The 22,966-nt window shown below is 36.7% G+C and overlaps 2 protein-coding genes across 2 annotated transcripts in view; one reads left to right on the top strand and one right to left on the bottom strand.

Moving 5' to 3' along the window:
- Positions 1-244: 244 nt before the first annotated feature.
- On the top strand, positions 245-16,594 carry TSLIG3B (tRNA splicing ligase complex subunit 3B; the record flags this gene model as incomplete). Its single annotated transcript, XM_085306672.1, has 8 exons — positions 245-342; positions 522-670; positions 1,591-1,725; positions 2,484-2,662; positions 10,365-10,445; positions 10,606-10,722; positions 12,473-12,640; positions 13,628-16,594. Coding segments are annotated over 8 exons (1,176 nt in total), but the record flags the coding sequence as incomplete, so codon positions are not given.
- Positions 16,595-20,264: 3,670 nt separating this feature from the next.
- Positions 20,265-22,966, bottom strand: part of RASGRP1 (RAS guanyl releasing protein 1) — a 46,646-nt gene continuing 43,944 nt past the window's right edge. Inside the window, exon 18 of the mRNA XM_085306673.1 lies at positions 20,265-20,853. Within this exon, the coding sequence (XP_085162799.1) occupies positions 20,719-20,853 (135 nt within the window). The 3' untranslated portion in view covers positions 20,265-20,718. The remainder of the gene's footprint in view (positions 20,854-22,966) is intronic.

The raw sequence follows: 22,966 nt of genomic DNA on the forward strand, positions 1-22,966 counted from the left end.
CGGGGGGCAGCGGCCGGGAGGCGCCGCGCGGTGCCCGCGCCACCTCCGTGTGCCGGGTCAGCGGCTGGGAGTGAGGGAGCGGGACAGGGGAAACGGTGCGAAGTCCGGTTTCGGTTGCAGTTACCCGTTATTACTGGCGGTCCAGGGCAGTAGTTCAGAAATGCTGCAGAGAAAATCGGTCGAGTGTACGCTTGAGTTAGTACTTGACTTCTGGTCACTTCAGCGTGTGTTGAAAACCTGAAACTCTATTTATTGTCTTCGCTTACCTGTGATCTGTGAAAATGCCTGTCCTGTTCTCCGGCAGCCCATTTTGTTTGTGGGTAAATCACCTCTCATCTGCTGGTATGTTTAAAAAAGTCCGAATTACAAATTCATCGGCAAAAGTAACTTACAAAGATTTTTTTTTCCTTATTTTTTTGTCTCAGTGTATTTACTAACCAGCTTACATAAAACATGCACATTTTCTAATCATTTTAATGTTAGACTCGTTTCTTATTGCTACTGTTYATCCCTGCATGCAGGTACACAGGTCCCTTACTGGAAGAAGAAGCCCTGAAGAAAGCTGCAGGAAATGGATTGTCTTCACCAGAATTTTTGGAGCTTTGTGTTTGGTTAGGTTCCCAAATAAAGCCGCTTTGTAATATGGAAGAGAGCATCACTTCAATGGATGGTATATGGATGTTAATGTTTTGAAACTATTTACTGTTTGTTCTGTGGATTCAAGCTAATGTTGTTCAGCTCATATTAAAATAGYGCTGAAGTTTAAATGTAAGATAGCTGAAAGAAAACCAACCTGAGACTGATGCTATCAYGTACATAGTTCTTACATTATGGTTTTATGAAGTTTCTTTCCAAAAAATCACTTGCTTTTTGTTTTTCTAGAACTACATAAATATATAGAAAGAACTTGCATGCATCCTATAAGTGGTTGTAGTACGTAACCATATTTGGATGGTTTACGTTTCAGTAAAGTATCTCTGCTTGGTGTTTTGTGGTAGTTAGTAGCAATGCAATGTTCCATTCATATCGTGTGTGGACAAGTCACTTGTTCATTAGTGCTATGTGTAAAGTGCTGGAACTTGGATGAGATTTTATATGATTTGAATATATCTGCTTATGTTTTCACAATGAGGTAGCAAAACAAAAAAACAACCGTTGAAAATAAAAATGGATACATGCATGGGGTTTAGTTATTTTGACCCCTGTAACYTGTTAATCCGAAAATTAATTACATCGATCCACTGTTTTGTAATGTAGAACTGATCTCTCAACAGTGGTGTTCTGAAGAAGGAACAAACACTGCTTCTTCTTCTGCTATGCGTTAACGTCTGATTCATTCCAAGCGTTTGTGTTCATTTCTCCAGAGGTTGCCGTGGTGTCCTCTTCTTGCTTAAAGCATGACTACGTTGTTGTCTGAGCTATTAAAAGGAATGTATGTATATAGAACTTGATCTTTAAGTTGAAGGAAAATATTATTAGGGTGGTATGTGGTAAATGTTTGCCTGGGATTGCAACTTTAAATGTATAAATTAAGAAAAGCAGTTTGATTTTTTTTTTAAGCCATTAATTTGTGTTTCTTTGTTTCTTCAGGTGATAAAGATATAGAGAGCTTCCAGCTTGAGATTAGTGGCTTTTTGAAAGAAATGTCTTGTCCATATTCATCACTTATATCTGGAGACCTTAAAGACAGATTAAGAGAGAAAGAAGATTGTCTTAAACTGCTCTGTAAGTTATGACYGGTTTCCCCATTTATATTATTAGAATTTATATGCATGGTCTGTCCTTAATTTAGAATTTACATTAAGTAGTTCTTTATGCTTATTTAAGTAAGCATCACTAGTGTGACATCAACCTAGCTAAGCATGCATCATTTCAGTTGGGGAGAAGTGAAAGAGGCAAAACTGAAATTTCTTTGTGGTGGATGCTTCAACATACYGAGCTTCCTGATTTCGCTCTTGATCCAATTCCAGCTCCATTGAAACTGAGACTTTGCTTCCTTTGTTTCTGAGAGGTTTCCTGACAGCTTAAAAGAAAATGCTACATGATTTGAAGATGTTGAAAGCAGAACTGTGAGGAGTGAAGTGTAGGTTTAAGCTGGACCTGGACAAAGGAGCACCAGCTGAGACTGCGTATGGAGAGAGAGTGTATTCAGAAATGGTGGTGGGAAACGCTTGAGATCTGACAAGAAACACATGGACTAGCAGCAGTGATGATACGGAAGTAGATCTGTCAAGGAGCTAAGGACTGGGGAAGCACTAGGTAACAGAGCAGGTTAAGCAGATGGGTGCAAGGTGTAGACGTAAGATAGGAAGATAGGTGGGAATTTGTTCAGACRTAGAATGGGGAACTGAAACTGACCTGTCCAGGAGAGGACTGAGAAAGCATTTCCCTTTTTCTCATGGTCTTMCTGCTTGTATTATGAGCGTGCAGCAGAAAAATGTTCAAATTTCCCTAAATCTGCCATTATGGACTTTTGTCTCTAGTATTTCTAAGTACAGAACTTCAAGCTTTAAAGATTTTGCACAGCAAGCAAATTAAAGGCTCTCAYTTGGAAAAGCACAATGAAATCTATCAGGAAGTACAAGCTATTTGTGATGCACTGGGGCTACCGAAGTCGTCATCTTCTGATATTCCTCCTTTGTTAACCAATGTGGAATTGAAGGTACAGATCTTTGTGTTTTCTTTCTTTSTTTAAACTGGTATCTCTATAAGCATTCATCTTAAGAGAGAAGGATCCAACAGAGTTGGTTTCATCCCATGTTAAAGGAACAGAACGCTAGTCCTGCCATTGCAGGGCAAGACGACCAAACCTAATATTCAAATTATATCAAAGTTGCCTGGTTACAGACTGTGAGGGATTCACTGTCCATTTTACTTTTATTGTTTAATCCTTCAGCAACAAATGATGTTTAACACTATTTACATACAGATTTTGCAGACTGGCATGCAGGAAGCTGTTTACTGCAGGAAAAAATACAAAATAAGAGAAGTCTGTTCAAAATTCTCTCCAYTGCAATCTTCAACCATCAGTTACTCGTCTGTTAGGGCTCCTGACTGCTSACTCTGTTCATTGGCTTATTGTCATTAAGATGGGAATCTCCARTTCCTGCCAGTATGTTCAGGGTTAGTAACTAAAAGGTATTTTCCGTTCCTTTGTGCTGCATAGCACTCAGGAGACTGTGTTCCCAGAAGTGCATTCTAATATCTTGGGTTTTATTTCTTCTTTTCTRTTTCTGTTCTATGAGGTAGTTTCCTGTGCTTCTCCTTGCGAAAATGGGGGTAAAACTGTTCTTTGCTCTAGGCTGCAGCTAGTTCCTAGTTTGGGAAATTGGTTTCAGCTCTGAAAATGAAGCCTGCTCTTCATGGAAGTGCTCCTCTCTGCACTGTCTGTATAATATTCTTGTGTAGAAGTCAGTGCATTTAAATCGCCAAACGCTGAAGTGTTCCTGCATATTTCCCCTCTTCAGGGGTCTGATGGGCTTGCCAGATGGGTGAAGTAAGCAAATCCAAGCATAGACAGATGCACAAAAATATTTGGTGAATGATATGACACAAGTAATCAGGACTAGTGGTTTGACTTAGTTGTTGTTTCTTTTTTTGTTCTTTCTGCTTCTCAAAATGAAGACGCAAGGGCTCCATGGTCAACCAGCAGACTGTGGTTACTAAAAAGTCACTGCAAATGTGTTCGAGTGACTAGATACTACATGCTTCTAACTTTGTCCAATTATATAGATTACACAAGTAATTTATACTAGATGCTACAATGGAAAGTAAGAGCCCAAAACACCTGAAAAAACATTAAAAGATCTCTCATTTACTAAGAACAGACAATTGGAGGTCACCTAGATGTAAGAACTACATCACAACTGTTGATTTTGCTATAGAATTGGAGTATATATAAACTAAGGGGTAGAATTTGAAAATGCCTTGTATTAAAGTAGTTGTTAATTTTGTCAGGAATGCTATGAAAAGATAAAGGTTGGATTATCCCTGTTTTACAGTTGTGTAGCTTTCTGGTGTATATATTGATCTAGTCCTTATCATTTCAGTATGTCACTTCCTTATTGATCAACATACCTCTTAGACCTATTTTTACTGCCTTTTGAATGAATCAGCTTCAAAATTTAATTATCATCAATACTAAATTTTAATTAGTTACATTTTAATGTAACAATTACCATGATTCTGGAAGCAGAGTATATACAAAAAATGTGTGCAGTGTAATAATGGAGAAAAAAAAATCAGGACAGAGGACATGCTGTTACTAAAAACTGTGACACTTAGTAATTCATAATGCAAGAAGCTATTTTCAGGGTAGGTTTGGGCTTTTTGTTTTTTTGGCTGAAACTGTGTGTCGCTTCCTGATGACAGTTTGAAACTTGGTATAGGTTTGAGTCTGAGTTATGCCATAGAAGGGAGATCATTGAAAGTATTTGAGAGATAGTAGATAAGCAAGGTAGTGCATTTTGTAGTGCAGCTTACTATTGTGGTTGGGCCTACAAATAGCACCTGAAAAAAAAGAAATGCACGAAACAAGCTWTCATCACTGAAGTTTTATGCAGAGGGTAATGAAGAGCTCAAAGGGATCCCACTTTYGTAAAGTGCTGAAGCGTGCAGACAGCATCTCTGAAGTACGTTCTCTTCTGTGAGCGTCTGTCCTGTTTTGCATCGTTTTCCAGATCTGTCAGTTCCGTAGTGATTATACCACTTGTTTTGCCACTTTTCCRCAGCCTGAAGTGAGTACTAGTTCGTTCATCTGTGTGCCACCGAGAGTTAATAGTGCTATTTGTTCTCTGCATGTTCATTCCTTATAAATTGAGGATTTTTTTTGCTACTTCTCGAGCTTTTGTAGAATTTTTACTGTGTGTTCCATTATCCTTTATCCATTACTTTCTTATGGAACAGGTTTAGAGTTTATTTTGACGTACTACAGTTACTCATGTACGTTTATGGATGTAGCTGTGTTAGAGCAGTGATGCCACTGATTGAAAAAAATTGTTCAAGAACCAGGCAGATAAGAGTGCCATATGTTATTTTTTTTAGATTCGTAGAAAAGCTTACTTAAAATGATTGATTCCATTTTTCAAATATCTTGTTGCTTCTGATTGAATTAGGTTCTCTGCAAAATTGCACTGTTGATTTCTAGTATTATATATACTGTATCATTTGTAATAAAAACTTATGTACTAATCTATCATTTTTATTAGTTTGCGAAAGTATCTGTATTTCAACATGTCTACTCTTTGTCTCTGTCTAGCATCTTCAGCATTGTCAGTAGCTGTGGGAATAGTTCTGAGAATAGTTTGGCTATGCAGCAGCAGTCTACCAAAGGGACAGATCACACATTGTATCTTGGTATGGCACATTAGAACATTGATTGTGTTTTTAATAATAATTTGTCAGATTATTTAAAAGACTGGTATAAAATCAAGATCACTTTCTTAATTCAGCTGAAACTCTGAGTTTTATAGTAGGTCCAACTTTGAATATGCATCAGCGTAACTACCTTTTAAAYTTTTATTTCCTGTGATAAACTGAGGTAGTGGTTGTCAATGATATAAAAAAATATGAGGAATGAACTGATAGTGTCACAATCATCTACCACTAAATATAATTAATTTTATGTTGTAGCACTGAAAAAGTAATAGTTATTTTTGAGTTGTTTATACTGTTCTCCTGTACTGTATTTATGAAGCTTAACTTTGGGAAGCATACAGAAATTTAGTACCAAAAAATCTATAGCTTCTAGATGAACACTGATAAAAGATTCAGAAAAATCTATACCAGTGTTGCACTTTGTAGCTTTTACTCACATCTGGCTTCTTTTCAGTTAAGATAGTGTGAATTTCACACTTAGTTACAGAGAAAGTGACTTTCTCSTACTATTTAACATTATTTGAAAGACTTTTTTAGACTTTTTGCTGAAGTATTGTTTTGMATTCTGTTTTCTACAATGTAAACAGTAGTCCCATAGTAGTAGACAATGAAAAGAAACTGTAAAACTAAAATTTAGATCAAAATTAAACAAAAACTCTGGTTTTGTTCACTATGAACTATGAGAATACTATTGGTAAAAATGCATTTGGGGATATTTTCTAAGAGTTGTTCAGATTTAAGTTAGTATGTTGTCTTTTGACTGTTACAGTGTTTGATAGTTTTATAGCCTTAATGATACCTGTATATCAGGTAAGTATGAATGCAGATGAGGAACAAGACAAAAGATCTGTCCTGTCCCCAGTCTGTGTGCCTAAACATCTAGGTACATAACAGAAATAAAGGGCAAACAAAAAAGGCTTTGAAGTTGGATAAATATTGAAATTAAAATCTGCTTCAGCTAAATGGAAGAGAGGCAGATGCTGAATTAAGATATTTTGTCTTCAAGGTTTCAGATGATCTTTTCTGCAAATATGGTTCACACCTTATGGCTACAGACKACGTTCTTGATGTTGACAGTTTAATTAATATAATGACCCTTCTTTCAGGGTCATTTTTTTTCAAAATCTTAGAAGTCCTGGAAGTGCATGCATGTATGATATTTCTCTGAGCAAGTGGCAAAACGTAAAAATTACTATTCTATTTTGCGAGAGAGGGTAAAGATGTAAAATAAATATGTGGAATGTGGAACTGAATCGCAAGATAAAGATTGAAGGAATCTTTTAAGGATATGGACTTATAAAACAGATGAGAAATTATATATTCAATAAGTAAAGATATGTTTTAGTTGGTAAAAATAGATTAACTGCTTGTTTTCATACAGCTTGTTTTGGAGCCACATCCAAATATTTTTGCCTAAAACAAATACAATAACTAATTTGTTTTCTAAACTATTTTTAGAAAGCTATGAACTTCCAAAGCAGTCATGTAAATATTTAATGTGATCAGTGTAAATAATAACAAAAATGCATGCTTTTGCACCTAGCTTGTGATTAGTTGGCTTATTTTATACAACTGGCTGTAGGAGAACTTTAGAATGACTTTGCTGTTATTTTATTTATTTTTTTTAATATCCATATGTTTTCACTGATCACTTACCTGGGCATTACTTCTAATGTTTTTCACACCTACACATACAACTTCTTCCTGATATTTTGTGTGTGTGTGTATGTGTATATATACACACATGTATGTGTACACACACGTGTGTGTATATACACACATACACATTTTTTTTTTTTGGAAAAACTCCTCTTAATCTCCTTAATCTAGCAGAATTGTCATGGCTAGAAATATGAGTAATAGCCTCAATTCTTGTATCAGTGGTATTCTTGTTTTCTGACAGAGAGGATATGTGTACCAAAGCTCTTGTGCTCATAGCCCTGTCAGTGGGGAAGACTGGACAGTGTATTCTGCAGTTGTATTTTGCTGTAAATTCTCAGTTTATTTCACCAATATACTTGCAGGATATGCCCCCAGAGTCCTGCTGATGTAAATGAGGGAGTAAAGCATTAATGGAGATGCAGTAATCTGGGTATGACTTTGCGGTCGTATCCAGGCTTCACAAGCATGAACTTGGGCCAGTTCATCAGTGAAAAGATTCTTCCTTAAGAAGAATCCTTAAACTAATCTCTGGATTAAAATCTTTATTTTGGGGGGGGGGGGTTTAAATCTCATTAAATCTTAGGACAGTTGGTCAGTAGAGGATTCTTTAATTTAGTTCTTCCTGTTTCCTCTGGTTGTGGGACAATGTTTTGTTTTGTTTAGTCAAGTGTCGTATAAAGCATGGTGTTTTCTAGGCATCAAAGTTACTATCCCATTATCTAGCTTCTTTTAAATATAACAATTTCATGTACTATCTTTGCCTTTTCTTTGGAGAAATTTCATTTCTTTCTCTGATGTAGATTTTTTTTTTCAATTGAGTAAGTCTCTGCTTCTCTTCCTTTATCATTCTCTCTAAAATTCCTTTTATTTTTCATCTTACAGTAGTCAGGAGTACACAGTGCAGACCTAGGTATTTTAATTGTGATCAGACTGTGCCTGCAAAACATATTGCTTTTATATGTGGAGCCCAGTGTTGTATTTATCTCTTAGCTGCTCTTGCCCCAGCAAACCTGCCTTAACTCTGATCTCTAGATCATATTCACCATCACTGATTTCCAGATTTCACTCTCTTTCTCTCTCTCTCTCTCTCTCTGTATATATGTATGTGTGTGTGTCTATGTGTGTGTATATGTGTGTGTGTGTGTGTGTGTGTGTATGCTTTCACTATAGAGCTATAAGGCTCATTGCCAGTTTATTTCTTTGTTTGTTTTTGGTTTTTTTTTGTTTTTTCCCAGAAGCTAGGCTCATTTTGTTAGATTTACTTCCTTCTAGCTCACTAGATTCTTTGAGGTTGTATTTCTAACCTTATTTTCATATGCAAGTGGGTACTTCCTGCCCAATATAATTTTTAATTCATCTGCTGTTTATTTCTTCTTCTAYACTAATTACTTACTGAATTCCTCATCTCAAGTGCCGATCTTCTAACATTATTGATGAACTTCAGGCATTTTTTTTTTAAATTCAAACGCAATGTGTGCTTAAGTACATTTGAATTCTGAAGTAGACTGTGAAAAGCATCATGAACACGCTTTACTAAAACGGAAGGAAGTTGGCTAGATTCAGAAGTTACACAAATCAAATTGTGTTATACTGTCTACTAATCTGAGTATGTAAGAATTATATGCTGGCAACTTCCATCCTACAGACAACCATGAAAGACTCTCTATAAACAAAATAAAGGTTGTAAAGAAGTAAGAATAATCATAGAATCRGTAAGGTTGGAAGGGACCTCTGGAGATCATCTAGTCCAACCTCCCCGCTCAGCAGGGTCACCTAGAGCATGTTAGACAGGGCTGCATCCAGGCGGGCCTTGAAGATCTCCAGAGAAGGAGACTCCACAACCTCTCTGGGCAACCTGTGCCAGTGCTCCGTCACTCTCACAGAGAAGAAATTCCCCCTCACGGTCAGGCAGAACTTCCTGTGCTTCAGTTTCTGCCCATTGCCTCTTGTCCTGTCACACGGGACAACTGAAAAGAGTTTGTCCCCGTCCCCTTGACACCCTCCCTTCAGGTACTTGTACACATTGATAAGATCCCCCYGCAGTCTTCCCCAGGCTGAAGAGGCCCAGCTCTCGCAGCCGTCAGAGAGAAGAGTAGGGATCAGTAGGTTACAAGGAAGGGTCTGAACTTTTACCCTTACTGTAGCCCCCTTTCTCATGTGGATGAAGTAGAATAGCACAGGGAATATTACAGTAAAGGACAGTCAGTTTTGACAAGTTCTAGGCTGTTAGCCTACAGCTGAAGTCAAACCCACTGTATTTTGCCATAATTTGCTCACTGCACAATATAGTTGGTTTCAAATGGTTTTGCTGGGATAGCTGTGTTTTTTAACTTGCCATGTGCTTCCCAGAGGCAATGTAAAAAAAATACACTCCCTTTTTTTCACACAAAATTAGAGATCAGATTCTCTTCTTGGCACTTGCAAAAAAGGAAAAAGAAATAATGAGCAATATGGAATATGAAAATTGATTTATCAAATATTCCTATTCAAGTACCTTTTCTAATGCACTAAATAGATGCTGTAGAATTTGATTCCCATGTCCAGCGTTTTCACAGAGGTCACTGCAGACAATATCAGTAAAACATGCAACGCTATGAGAACTCTGACAGTATGAGCTAAGGTAATACTGGGGGAGTGAGCTTTGGACCATATCTTTATGATAGATCGTAATGTAAATGCCTGTATGCTTATGTAAAGTCTTATCCCTCGTGAATGTATCTAATGGCTCTGTAGCTACTGTTTTACTGTAGCTCATGCATCGCTTTATTCCTTGCTTATGACATGTAAATGAAAATTAGCTGTAGTCTTAGTCTTGTTTGACTTGATTCCCTTTGATTCTTCACAGAAGTAGATGAAGATACAGTTTTTCTCTCAACCAGACTGCGTTCAAAACTTGCGGGAACAATAATATGCATGTAGCACCTAAAAAAACAGTTGGCCCGAAAATGATGTAGGAATGCTGTGGACATTCATGGCAATGTTTGTAGACGAGCTGAACTGAAGGAGAGTGATGAAGTTCCTTCAAGCAGAGGAGGTAGAAATTTGTTGTAATGAAAGAGAACGATGCAGTGGAGTTTGAAAGGCAGAAAGAGCGAGCCTACTTCATCACCAGACAACGAGGGAGAGAAACTAATGGAAGAAGTATAAGCAAGGCTGGTTTGGAGTGGGTAGAAAAGTCTTGAACATGATGTTAAATGAAACCTATCTGTCATTTGGCAATGAAACTCCTAGCTTTCAATCCAGTTATGATTGCAGCAGACAGTGCTGCAAACAAATAAATGTAAATATCATTTGTTTTCTGAGAAGCAGTATGTGTTTTGTTTCAGATAAAGGACATTCTCTCAAGAGTCCAAAATAACCATGTGGGGAAATCACTGCTAACAAAACCTCTGAATTCTGATCAAATGGTAAGAAAGCGTCTCTCCATTTTATTAATTTTTATTTGCCCCTAGTTTTAATGGTCATTTGGGGACAGCTGTCTTAGTTGCTGAACAGGATTAATTTTCGCTTGACCTGTACATCTTCATAGAATTGAATAGTTGTTGCTTTCTTATTGTTATGCTGCAGGAAAGATTGGAAAAAATCAATGATGCTCTTCGAAGCGAGTATGAATGTCGCCGTCGTATGTTAATGAAAAGGCTAGATGTGACAGTACAGTCTTTTGGCTGGTCTGATAGAGCAAAGGTAAGCTTGCTGTATTTCTTGCTTCCTGTAGGTGGGAGTCTGCCACAATTCTCCTGATCTTCTTACTGAGTATACGTAGCATGTAAAAACAGTGCCATTACAGCTATCTTGTTTCCAACTGTTCCTTACCCTGGATTTTACCATCCAAATTCTAGGTGTTGAGGAAAAGGAAATTTGACTAGATGGCACAGTCATCAATCTTTTGTGACTGTTTATAGGTTCACAAGTACGAATTTTAGCCTTGTCTGTTTGAATTTTTCATTTCATAATTTAAGTTTACCCTGTCCTCTTTTTTTGCTCTACTTACCTGCTTCTATTCAAGTAAAGTAGAAAGAAACTTAAGCATTTTCCTTGCAGATGAAAGAGGAAGAAAAACAGTAGGCCATAACAGAGAGAGACTGGGTGCAAAGAATGACTGCCCACAAAGTCAGTGAGATTATTGCAGTGACTACTTACTTACCTTAGGTTCAAAGCTACTGAGTAAACAAGTGGTCAGTTGAACAGACTGCTTGAATAGTAGCTTTTATGAGAAAAACACATAATTACTTGTAATGCTTCAGGTGGCTAAAACTTCTAAATCACTATTGTGGATTTTGTTTGCTGGTGTCATTTTAGATGTGGTAATTTCTTTTATGCTGTTTTGTGCATATTTATATCTCTATATTTAAAAAGAAGTAATGAATTAAGCAGCCTGATAGATCTGAGCTAGAAATGTATATTGTTCCTATCTTACAAAATGAGAAATGCAATACTAAAAGTTTATAATTTGATGAATATACATGTGGGAAGCTGAAGGCAAATGTTTTTTTTTTTCCTTATTTTTACTGTAAAAATATTTGTTTGCAACTTGTCCAGGAAGGATTTGGGGATTGAAATCATTCTGAGATAGAAATAATTTTACTTTTTTAAGCCAAGAGGCATGTTGTCCTTTTACGAATTTATTTGCTTGCTTTCCTTTTTTGTTTGTTTTTCATTAAATAGGTGTTGGTACCTGGCTCTGGTTTGGATAGTGGGTTTTTCACTTGTTCGCCCCACAAATGGGTAGGCTTTGCAGGTTTAAATGAATATGCAAATGGTGTAGTAATTGCTTAGCAAAACAGTGGTGGCAAGAAACAGCATCTGCTCTCTGATCCTTCCAAGATTAAGTGCTTATTTATTCTGAAGATCATTCTAGATGTTCCCAGAAAGCAGATTTTTTTTCTTTTGTTAAACAAAAAATGTGTCAAAGTGAGTTCAGAAAAATACTATATTCTCCGCTTCTCAGTCTCAGTTTTTCATGGCTTGCGTAAGTATTTTGCTTTGTTGATTTTTGTTTTGTTTTATTTTGTTTCTCCTCCCATCAATTGACCTTTCTTTGAAGCTGTTCTATTTTCTTCACACTTTGCAGTGATCTGTTGACTATCACTATCTGAAGCAGCTTAAACTCCCATTGTTAGTCTTTAGGTATGCTGGAAAACATAAAAGAATCTGATTGATTCCAGTGAATTTGTGAGTTTCTGTTGTAATAGTGTTAGGCTGCRGCATCAACTATACATCATCAGCAGCATTTTTTTGTGCAGTAGCTCAGATGGTATGAAAAGAAGTGGAAACAACTTACACTATATTTTGTAAGATAACTTATGTTTTCAGACATAATATTTCAAACCTTATGTTCAAATTGCAACTTACTGAGACCAATGCGTGACTTGCAGCAAGCATGTTTGTAGGTTGCATGCCAAGCAAGTAAGTTATGTCTGATTTTATGATTCAGGTAAAAACAGATGACATAGCACGAATCTATCAGCCTAAGCGCTATGCATTATCTCCAAAGTCAACTATTACATTAGCTCACCTTCTTGCTGCTAGAGAAGATTTATCAAAGATCATAAGAACAAGTAGTGGATCAACACGGGAAAATACAGTCTGCGCTATCAACAAGGTATGTTTTTTCTTTCTGTAATATGATAAAGGAATGTGGAAGTTTGCAGAACTATCAATATTAAGAGAGAAATGTAATTACAGAATTACTTTTCTCATTCCTTTTTGCAAGATGATTATACCTGATGTATTAAGAAAAGTAGGTTTGCAACATTCCGGTAAACATTGCAATAGCTTCTTTTTTTTATCTTGTTAAACAGTCAGCCATGCAGGATAAAACAGTAGTTTTAGATTAAAAAGAAGAGGAGGAAGAAGACAGAGTTCAAAAGGTTTTTTTAAAAAAAAAACTCTTGCTGTAGAGCAGTTCTGTTCAAACAGTAGTTTCGGAAAGCAGGACTAACCTARCCAGTCCCCAGGAATAATAAATGTTTAATCTCKGGTATGTCCCTCTGCTTTTTCATMGCAGAATCTGATAAGCTCTAATCCTCCCTCCACGTGGGTCGAACGTACGTTCACAGATAAGATGAAGATAAGAATGACCCTTTTACTTTGTGATCCTGATAGCAAAGGGATCCCATTAAGTCTGTTCCATCTCTGTATCCAGCTCTGCTCAGTAATTTCTACTCTAAGACAAACTAGTATTTATTCTAGAGTTGCACATCAGTTTGCTGGTTTATATTTTCTGCCATCTGATGAAGTTTGAAATTTCAAAAATTGCTTCTGAAATTTAAGTAGAATCATGAATGGCTGTACGTTACGATACTAATCATACTTCGTATGCACGTGTTTTTCTTCAAAAAGATTTCAGAAAAGTGTTATGAGGTAGCTAGCTGTAGTTATTTCAATTTTACAGATGGAAAATGGGATCACTTTTAGAGTTCTCTTGTCATGTGGCAAGGTACTAGGAATCCTACTGTCAAAGTCCACATTGATAGGACTATGTTTCCTGCCAAGAGTAGGTAGTGTGTCTTCGTCCGTAAGAGAAAAACTCTGCATTCYTTCAGTTATTTTTTCTTTTTAACTAAACGTTACATATTTTTCTGTGTAGGTTCTGATGGGGAGAGTACCTGACCGTGGAGGCAGACCTACAGAGATTGAACCACCTCCTCCTGAAATGCCACCTTGGCAAAAAAGACAAGAAGGTGGTGGAAGAGGTGGCTGGGGAGGTGGTGGTGGTGGTGGAGGTGGCTTTCAAGGTGGTGGTGGGGGTTATGGCGGCCGGGGGGGTTATGGCGGCAGGGGAGGTTATGGTGATCCCTATGGTGGAAGAGGAGGGGGAGGATACCGAAGATACTAAAAGTACTGTAAATACTGACACAGTAAGTGGCAAAACATAGTGGTGGTGTTTACTGATATCAGGAGTTTAGATATGTCAAATTTGGTTTAGGTTAGAATTAAGTATAACAATATAAATCATTGCATTAGACCAGCTGATGGTGTCATTGAATTCTTCTAGTTAACTGAACAAAACTTTTATACTAAAATGTGATGACTGAAGTCCTTGTTTTTCACACTGCTCATGTGTTTTTTAATGTCATTTTATTTAAAATAAACATCAGAAAACTGAATAAAACCCTTTTTTAAAAAAATACATTTAGTTTTCAGATCACCCTGATTACTGCATGTTGCACTGCTCTGCCCCACTTCTCCCCATTTGGAGGGAGTAGTCTAAGAACCTTATAGAAACATTTCTAAAGACTCTAGAATGCTGCTTTGGGACTTTTCATTTAGTTTTCCACGTGGGACATGTAAAAGAATTATGATATTGAATGTTAAACTACTTAAAGCTTTGATCAGAATAATTCAATTAGATTTCATATTCTTCTGGAATTTCTCATATAAGTAACATATTGAATTCATACTCTGCAGAAACTAACAAAACCCGTTTGTTCATAAATCTGCCGGGGCTATTTGAAGGTCAGTGTGTACCATAAAATCAAATTCATAGTGAGTTTTGATAGTGTTTATTTTCATTTTACCTGTTTTCCATTTTACTGGTGTTTCGAAGGCATTTTTTTAAGGTCATTGTGGGCAGAAAACTTACGCAACTGTTCATGTGGTAAATCACTTACATACTTCTTTATGTGTCAAGCTGATGTAGAAGTTAGATGTAGGTAAATATGATATAGAAGAATAATAAGCTGCCTGTACTGAGCTTCTCGAGGATCTATTTTTCCTGCTCTATATTTAGGAATCGCCAGCTGATAAAGCAGTTTATACAGCAATTGCCTTTGCCCCTTGACTTCTCTGGAAAAACTGCAAATGAACCTTTGAGAGCTTTCTCTCGTATTTTGCCAGTCAGTTTGATAACCTAAAACTCTCTCCTGAAACGGTGTGGGTGCCTCTTCCTTCTTCGACAGTGTTACTCTAGAAGAGGATCTAGGTGAGGACTTTGATTTCCTGTTCTTACTGCTGTAAATATTCTTAGGCAAGATTTAGATTCAGAGCTGTGAGCTGTARAAGACCCTTTCTGTTGTGCAGCCTCTTCAGAGCTCCTCCAGCTGTCACGCTGCGGCGGAGGCCGCTGTGAGCAGGGGAGGCGTTGAGCACGCCCGGACGTGCGGTGGTGGCGTTCCTCAGGGTCAGGCCACTGCAGAGCGATTCAGGAAGGCATCTGCCAGACCTAGGGGTGTCTGTTGATCACAGTGCTCCGCAGCCTGGAAACACTTCCACTCAATACTTAGCGGAAAGCTTAAGTTGTAGGTTGAACTTCAGGATTTACTTGGTTTTGTTGGTTTTGTGTTTCACAGTTACAGGTTCGTTCTTCATGAATTTTCAGTTAAGGTCTGCATTTGGTATGCTTTAATGATCTTATTTCACCTTTAGGGATATGTGAACCATTGTGTGAATTTATGCATAAATTTGAAGCTCTGTTGAAAATCGAATGAAGTTTGACTTTTTAACTCAAAAAGTTTATGATGGTTTTTATTAGTTAGTTGTAAAAACGTCTTGAACTTTCAATCTAGATAAAATTCAGAGGTTTTTCTCCTGTTTTTACATCCCTTCTGATCATAGTGTGCTCGTGAACGCTGCTTAGGATACAGCCTTAACCATACTTTAGGATCCCAGGAGGTGCCTAACAGAAAAGGGCAGGAAAGTTTTCCTTGCTTGAAGGTGTTGGTTTGAATGCAAACTCTTAAAGTAATGAAGCCGCCCACTGACTTCATTTCACCCAACTGCTAGCAGTACAGTTTCTTTATTAATTTTCTTCTACGCACATTTCAGGCCTTGTTGTCAGCCTCTGCTGTCATTCTGGAGAGGCACTCAAGTGTCACGTAGAGCATAATACTTGGGGTTTCTGCTTTCAAGCTTGATTTTGCCTAATGCAGTAGAACAGCGCAAAAATTCATGACTGACTCAGTGARATCACTGGCTGGAGGTGAACCTGGAGCTGAAACAAGTAGGTGGACAAGGAAATGGCGAGAATAGTTTGCAGTCAAAGCTGTAATATTAAATTAGTTGTTATTTTAAAATACTCCAGTTGGTTATTAATTCAAAATACTTCAGTATTTCGATTATAATTCTGGATCTAACGTAAAAGATGGAAATTTAACTAGGTTGGAATTTTGTAGAAGATTTTCTGTCTTTTTATTTTTGGGTTTTTTTTTTTAGTTTTAATTTTTCAGATTTTCTTAAAATGTGACACCAGTAGTAGAAAAGCAAAGTAAGCACCACCACATTTCAGAGAGGTATCCTCTTCTCAGTCTTCTGTGGTCACAATGTATGTTATTAATTTATCAAAAGATGCAATAATACCACGAAAATAATTGATTGAAACCTCTCAAATTTTGTATTTTTCAGTCTTGAAAAAAAATTTCAAAAAATCTGTTGTAAGTAAAAATTTTTCATATATATGTTTGTGAGCATTTTTGTGTTTATTCACATTCAGTGATTGTCTATCTGAATACTGTTTTCTTTGATCAAGATTTGAAAAAAAATTTTTCAGGATTTAAGAGAGAGAGACTTTTGTTAACAGATGTAAACACTGAGGAATAAAGTACTGTATTTGAAATTATTTTTACCAAGTGTGTAGTGTGATTCAGATCCACTATCTCATATTGCTTCTGGGTTCTTAAGGAGGAATTCCTGCTGTTTACTTGGAAGAATGATAATTTTTCATGATGATGAAAATAGTAACAGATATATTTTGACTAAAATAGAGAAGGCAAAGGCACTAGATAACAATACAGGAAAATGTCACCAGAGAGGACTTGTCACAAATGTACCCTGATTTCATTGTCTGGGATTACAAAGAAATGAGTCTCACTTGAAGATCAATTAAATTTTAGTTAAAAAGAAAAACAAAAAAAAAACCAAAAAAAAAAAAAACTTAATGTCTGTATGGTGATTTCTTTTGTCCTTATGTAAACTAAGGAAATATCCTCCAATTACTTCTAAAGTTTTCCTTTTTGAATTTCTGTAATTCTGAAGCAAAACCCAACTTACTTACATGTTCTGTATGTGCAAGACTGCAGGGCAGATCTGCCCATATGCATAGGATCTGTGTTTTCAGTAGGTATTCTACAGTCCTTTTTTTCTTCCCTTCCCTTCCCTCCCCCCAGTATTGTAGAATAACTGAATGCTCATTTTCTTCATATGAAAATATTTGAGGTTTTGAGTATTTACAGTAAGAAAATCCAATTTTTAGAGTGGTAAGAGTACAGGCTGTGCAGGTAGTTGACATTACAAGATGCCCTGTCTGTCCTTAGCTATCCTGCTGGTATCCTTTCAGAATTAACGTCCTTAGCAAAAGGGAGAAATTGTGTTAATGAAGAACTGTGCTTTGTAATACCTGGAACAGCAGGTGGTAAAAACATGTCTAAACTGTCTGAACTCACTGCAATATTGAAAGACTAATCTGCCAACAGCTACCTTTCTAAGTTTTCTCAATAATGTCCTAAGGCTCATAGGACTTACTTAAAGGCAGACTAGAGACTTTGATGTTAGATTAGCCCTGCAGAAATATCTCAGATGACAGAATCAAGGAAAATGAATGTAGGTTTAGATTTTTTTGAGATACAAACTCAGAGGCATGAAGTACAATTTTAATATTTTTTCTATTATAAATATTAAACCAAAAACTTACACTATATATAACAAACATCTTTACAATCTATACACTTTTTTCAGTCGTCTTTAACAGCCTTAAAACAAAAATTCTGCAAGTTGCCATTAATGATACGTATCACAAAATAACAGATTGCTACTAGGACAAAGACAATTCCAAACATTAACTTTTTTGATGGTTCCAAAAACACACGTAAGCTACCAAACGTAGCTGCTTTGTAATCTGTCAATTAAATTCTGGTATTACTCGGTCAACTTGTATCTTTAAAGGATCAGAATTCAAATTTAGAAAAAAGAAAAAAAAAATTTGGTGAGGGGGAGAGGGGCAGCTGGGTTTTTCTTCCTGTATGTACAGCTGAGCCCAGAGAAGGGAAAAAAATGAATGCCTGTCTTTATACTAGCCATGACAAGATAAATTTTAAAGGATGCTGAGTATCAACAATGTATGCTAAAGAGACTTTGAACCAGCCCTYGGTACTTTTTTTTCCTGAATATAAACTTTATTACTTTTTTAGTAACTGTGCCAGTTTCAGCGCTACCCCRGGCAGTCAGTTGCTACTATTAACTTGGGTCTTTCATACAGCAGAAGGGAAGGGAAGTCCCCGAAGTAGTAAGAAGGGACTATCCCCACAAAAACTGGCAGGGCTCTGGGCAAATGAAGAACATAAAGCGAGCTCTGACATTATCCGTTTTCAATTTTACAGACTACTTTGAAGTTTTCAGCATACATGAGGCACGCACAGGCTCGTTCTGTGAGAGGTTCCTGCAAACAGATCCCTTTCAAATCATTCAGACTGTAGAAACAGCAAGAGGACACAGGGAAATACTAGATTAACATTTAAGACTGTACAAATCTGAAGTCATAACTTAGAGTATTAAGTTAAAATGGCGAGTCTTACTTCTGCTTCTTGTCAATTCTGTCAGTATTTCAGGGTTTCTGAACCCTGTAGGCCAGCTGCTGACATTAGGGGATTTTCTTTTTAAGTATGAGTTTGTGATTGATTTTTAGAACAGCATTTCTGCATATATAGTTTGTCTATCAGAATCCAGACTTTACACCACAAGCTAGCAGAGTTACTGGGACAAGAGGATTTATCAATGTCAAGTGCTGTTTGGGGGTATTTTCCAAATATGTGAAAATACATTCAATTACCTATCATCTTGTTTATTTTAATTCTTATAAAAATAGACTTATTTGTTAAATGCCTAATAGAAATACTCCTTGGTATAGTTCCCTTCATAGRGGACAAAATAAATGCTTACAGAGTATGGCAAAGCAAGTTTGCAAACATGACCCAAGAGTCATTTTGATTACCTCATTGATCACAAAGTGCAATTTCATGTTAACTGCTAAAAATTCAGGCTTAGTGTATGAGGAACAAAAGCTGCTGTTCTGTCACATGCATCTCAATTCTTTACATACCATACATATTTACAGTAAGATAACAGAAAAGCTGCTACTACTACTACTACTACTGTCTCTCCATTTGGTTGGGCATTTGGAGGTGCAAGCATGATCTAAGTTCAGATCAAGAATTTGAAATCACTGAATTTGGTAAGTAGTTTCAAATAGACATTCATTATTTTCTTAATATATAAGGCATTCACAAATTTTGTAATTAATCACTTTAAATTGGGGATGGAATATACATTTATACCATTTTAAACCCATATACACACAGTATTGTAATAGGTCAACTAAAAATTCACTTTATATAGTAGACTTYGTTCTTGTAAAGTAATTTAAGAGTTTTAAAAATCATTAAATATACATTACAAATAAATTTCTCAAAGTCCTAAGTTTCTGATTTTGAATATTTGTGATGACAAATCCCTATTTGTTAAATGCAAGCAAATTTTATACAGCTGTAAGTTTAAGGATTGTCTTGGAATACAAATGCAATTTTAAGGTTTGCTGTGTCATCTCTTAACAGTATGTACATTTTGTAGCTTTAAGAAACTTAAGTTACTCCACTAGCACCATTTACTGTACAAAATTTACACATGTAAGAGGACACTTATCTTGACTTTCTACCTAAAGTCAGACAAAGACTGACTAAAGTGCATGCAAGATCTAAGAGGGAGAGAGAGACAGAAGAAAAAAGAGAAAACCTGGTCAGAATTGGAAGATACTAGAAATTCTGGGATACAGTAACTTTTGCACTGGGATTACTGTACACTTTCCTTCACAACATGGTCCTCAAGGTTCTACTCAGAAGATGTAGCACTGATGCCACTTCTACATGAGACAAAGTAAGTAGTTTTGTCCTGCATCTGAAGTATGTGGTCAACAAGGTGTCCCTTAAGTCCAGTAAGCAGAGGCAAGTGTGCCAAGCTACAGCAAGGAACACAAAAATGGAAGCAGTATTCAGTGTCAGCTCTCTCTAGTCTTAAGTATTTTACTTTCACAAGGATAAATATTTGAGCAGCAGTACTTCTAAGCTCTGAAAGTATTTTAAAAAACTGTCAGTTTATCTTAAAAAAAAAACCCTAAGACTCAAATAATCAAATATCATTAGCTTAACTGCTCATTTTAGTATTCCTCTTAAACTGTGCCAACAGTATATGTCATGATTTTAATTAGTTTCAGCTAAAGAGAGAAGGAATGGTTTCTCTTAATGGACTATTTCTACAGTTTTATTTAAATGCTTAGCTTTATCAAATGTTTGTTTCTACAGACCTGGAATTGGGCCAAATTTGAGTTGACAAGGCCCTTATGAATAGTTGCTTTGTCAGAATACCTACAGGGTAAGATGTACTGCTTGCAGTCAAATCACTGGGGAATCTACGTTGTCTTTATTATGAACTTCAGGAACAGTGTCACATCTCTTTAAAAGCAATTCCAGAAGATGGATACTACCTTCATTGCTCAGAAGATACTTAATTACCTTAAAAAGTCAAAGGTAATATACATTATAATTATTATATAATTATAATAATTACACATCTGGGAGCATATTTTTTAACAGTGACATATGTTCAGTAATTTCCTATTCACTTGATTGATAAAGCAGCTTTATCACAACCCCTTCTTCAGTACATTCTTCCATAGGAAACTTCCTGTCTTGTCTGCTAGGAGCAGTCTTGGTGCTGTATGTTGTCCACTACATGATTTCTTCTCCGCAGTGTGAGAGATTCAATTGTTTTATGTGCCTGTTCAAGCTGGATCTTTAAAGCTTCATTGTCTGCCTTTAGAATACTAATTTCCTAAAGAAAAAAGATAGAGAATGATAATGGAYTTTTCAGTTAGTTTCAGGAGTTCTGCTTATGTGTTTTGGTTGACTGGCATAAATCACATCCATAGGTTTGTGTATGAAACAATATGCAACTTCATTAATAAGTTACTGAGCACAGAAACAATAAACGGCATGCTAAATAACTGTATGCCTGCATACCAGTTTTCTGTTTTCACCTATCAGGAATATATTTGACTATTTGATATATTAACCATTTTCTATCATCTACAGAAGTGTTTTTGTTTTTTTGTTTTTCCTTTCCTTTCCTTCAGTGTGATCTGCAGGTAATCCAAATACACAGGTAGACAGGAATGGGTAATTCTTTTTTTTCCACAAATGACAGGCTCTCAAGGCAGACAGATTTCTTCTTGGTCCCCACAGTCAGTATAGTAGCTGAGCTCTCGCCTTCATTTTCACTGCAGGCATTATCATTAGCCAAAATCTGCTTTAGCTTAACTTTTCTGATGTCTGTAGCACTGAGCTGCTCATGATGACTAGGGTTTTAACCATTCATTTGAACATACCCCTCCTACCTGGGACAGAAGGCAGGTCGTTTTTACTGAAGCACTAGATAGTGATTTGAATCTGCTTTTTTTCGCAGTCTTTGTGTAGGCTCTTAAAACATTCTAGCAGCTGGTCTGACTGTCATTGCCACTGCCTGCACATTTCCACCCTCTACTACTCCTCCTGCAACCAGTACAGCCAGTAATACAGGGCAAAAGAAGATTACTGTTCTATTAATGCAGAAATTACTGTAAAGTAATCATGGACATGAATTTATAACATCTGCTGTACAGAAATTGAGGACAGAATCTGGTGAGGGAGAAAAGACAAGACAAACTGTAGGAATTGCATAAAAGGACAATCCAAAGAACCAGTTCTTACGGGTATGTCCAGACTTCAAGTCCTTGTTTACATGGATTGTACTATTGACTGAAAGAGGAGTGATATGTACTGTTACATTCTTGCTAATTGTGTTAATTAATCTCTGTCTTATTTTACCAATCTTCCATAATGTCACTACTCCTGCCAGGTCAGAAGCTTTATGTGTGAGTGCAGAACAGCACCAGTCTTGACACTGGGGCATTGATAGAGAAGTTGGCCTCCCTAAAGGGATAGGGATAGGTTAGGGATCACAGTCATGGTTTTACTCAGGGACCTCCTCTGGTCTGTTAGGTAATGCTGCCTGAGATGATTTGCTGAAAAAGCTGTTCATACATGGCAGGTTACTACTAGTAGATTGAGTGAGCAGATGGTGTAGTTAACGATTACATTTCAGAATTTTATTTCCTCCTTTCATGGCACCTTTTTCTGCTAGTACAGTGCACTGAAGATATGACATCTGGTAGAATTCAAGTTAAAGAGCTCACTTCCTTAACAGCAAGGGAACTTTGAAAGTTAGACTTAACATTCAAAGATCAGGATGTTTATACAAGAAGAGGCTGGTTTTAGACTGTTTTCGTGTTAGGGACATCTCAAACTGAAGTTTGGAAAATAAATCCACCTTTGTTTATCTGATAATTACATCTGGATTTATCCAAGAGTTGCAGGAAYTAAGCTCTTGCTAATGTGATACTAGCCTCTTTGCCTGGAAAGGTGCTTTCAACCACAGTTGGACTAATGCAGGTGAGACCCAGCAAGAAGCATGTCTGTACACAAAGCAAAATTACTTTGTGATTTAGTTTTCCAAAAAAAAAAGGGGGGGGGGGGATTCTTTATCAGTTGACTAATGAGAGCAGTGCTCCCTCCCCTTCACCCCACCCTGTTATATAGGGCAGCAGAGGACAACAAAAGTATCAATTCCCAAAGTTGAAAGAAATTCTGGACTATAACAATGACAGCAGGAATTTTTTCTTCTGGGGTACTTTCTAGGTGTTGATCTACACATTTTCAAGACCAAAAATGTGGAGACTGTAGGCTGAAAACAATGAGTTTAGTGATGCATCGTTTTTATTACTTCTCCTCCTATCTGTCCCTATCCAGTGCAGTCATATGTGTCCAATAAGGTTCTTAGGAACGTGACCATCATTTTGTCCGCTAACAGAATGGCACAGTTAAGTGCTGTGAGTCTCCAGTCTTTCACT

The sequence above is a fragment of the Rhea americana genome, unplaced genomic scaffold (assembly GCF_003343005.1).
Source record: "Rhea americana isolate MKP2758 unplaced genomic scaffold, rheAme1 scaffold_245, whole genome shotgun sequence".
Classification (NCBI taxonomy): Eukaryota; Metazoa; Chordata; class Aves; order Rheiformes; family Rheidae; genus Rhea; species Rhea americana.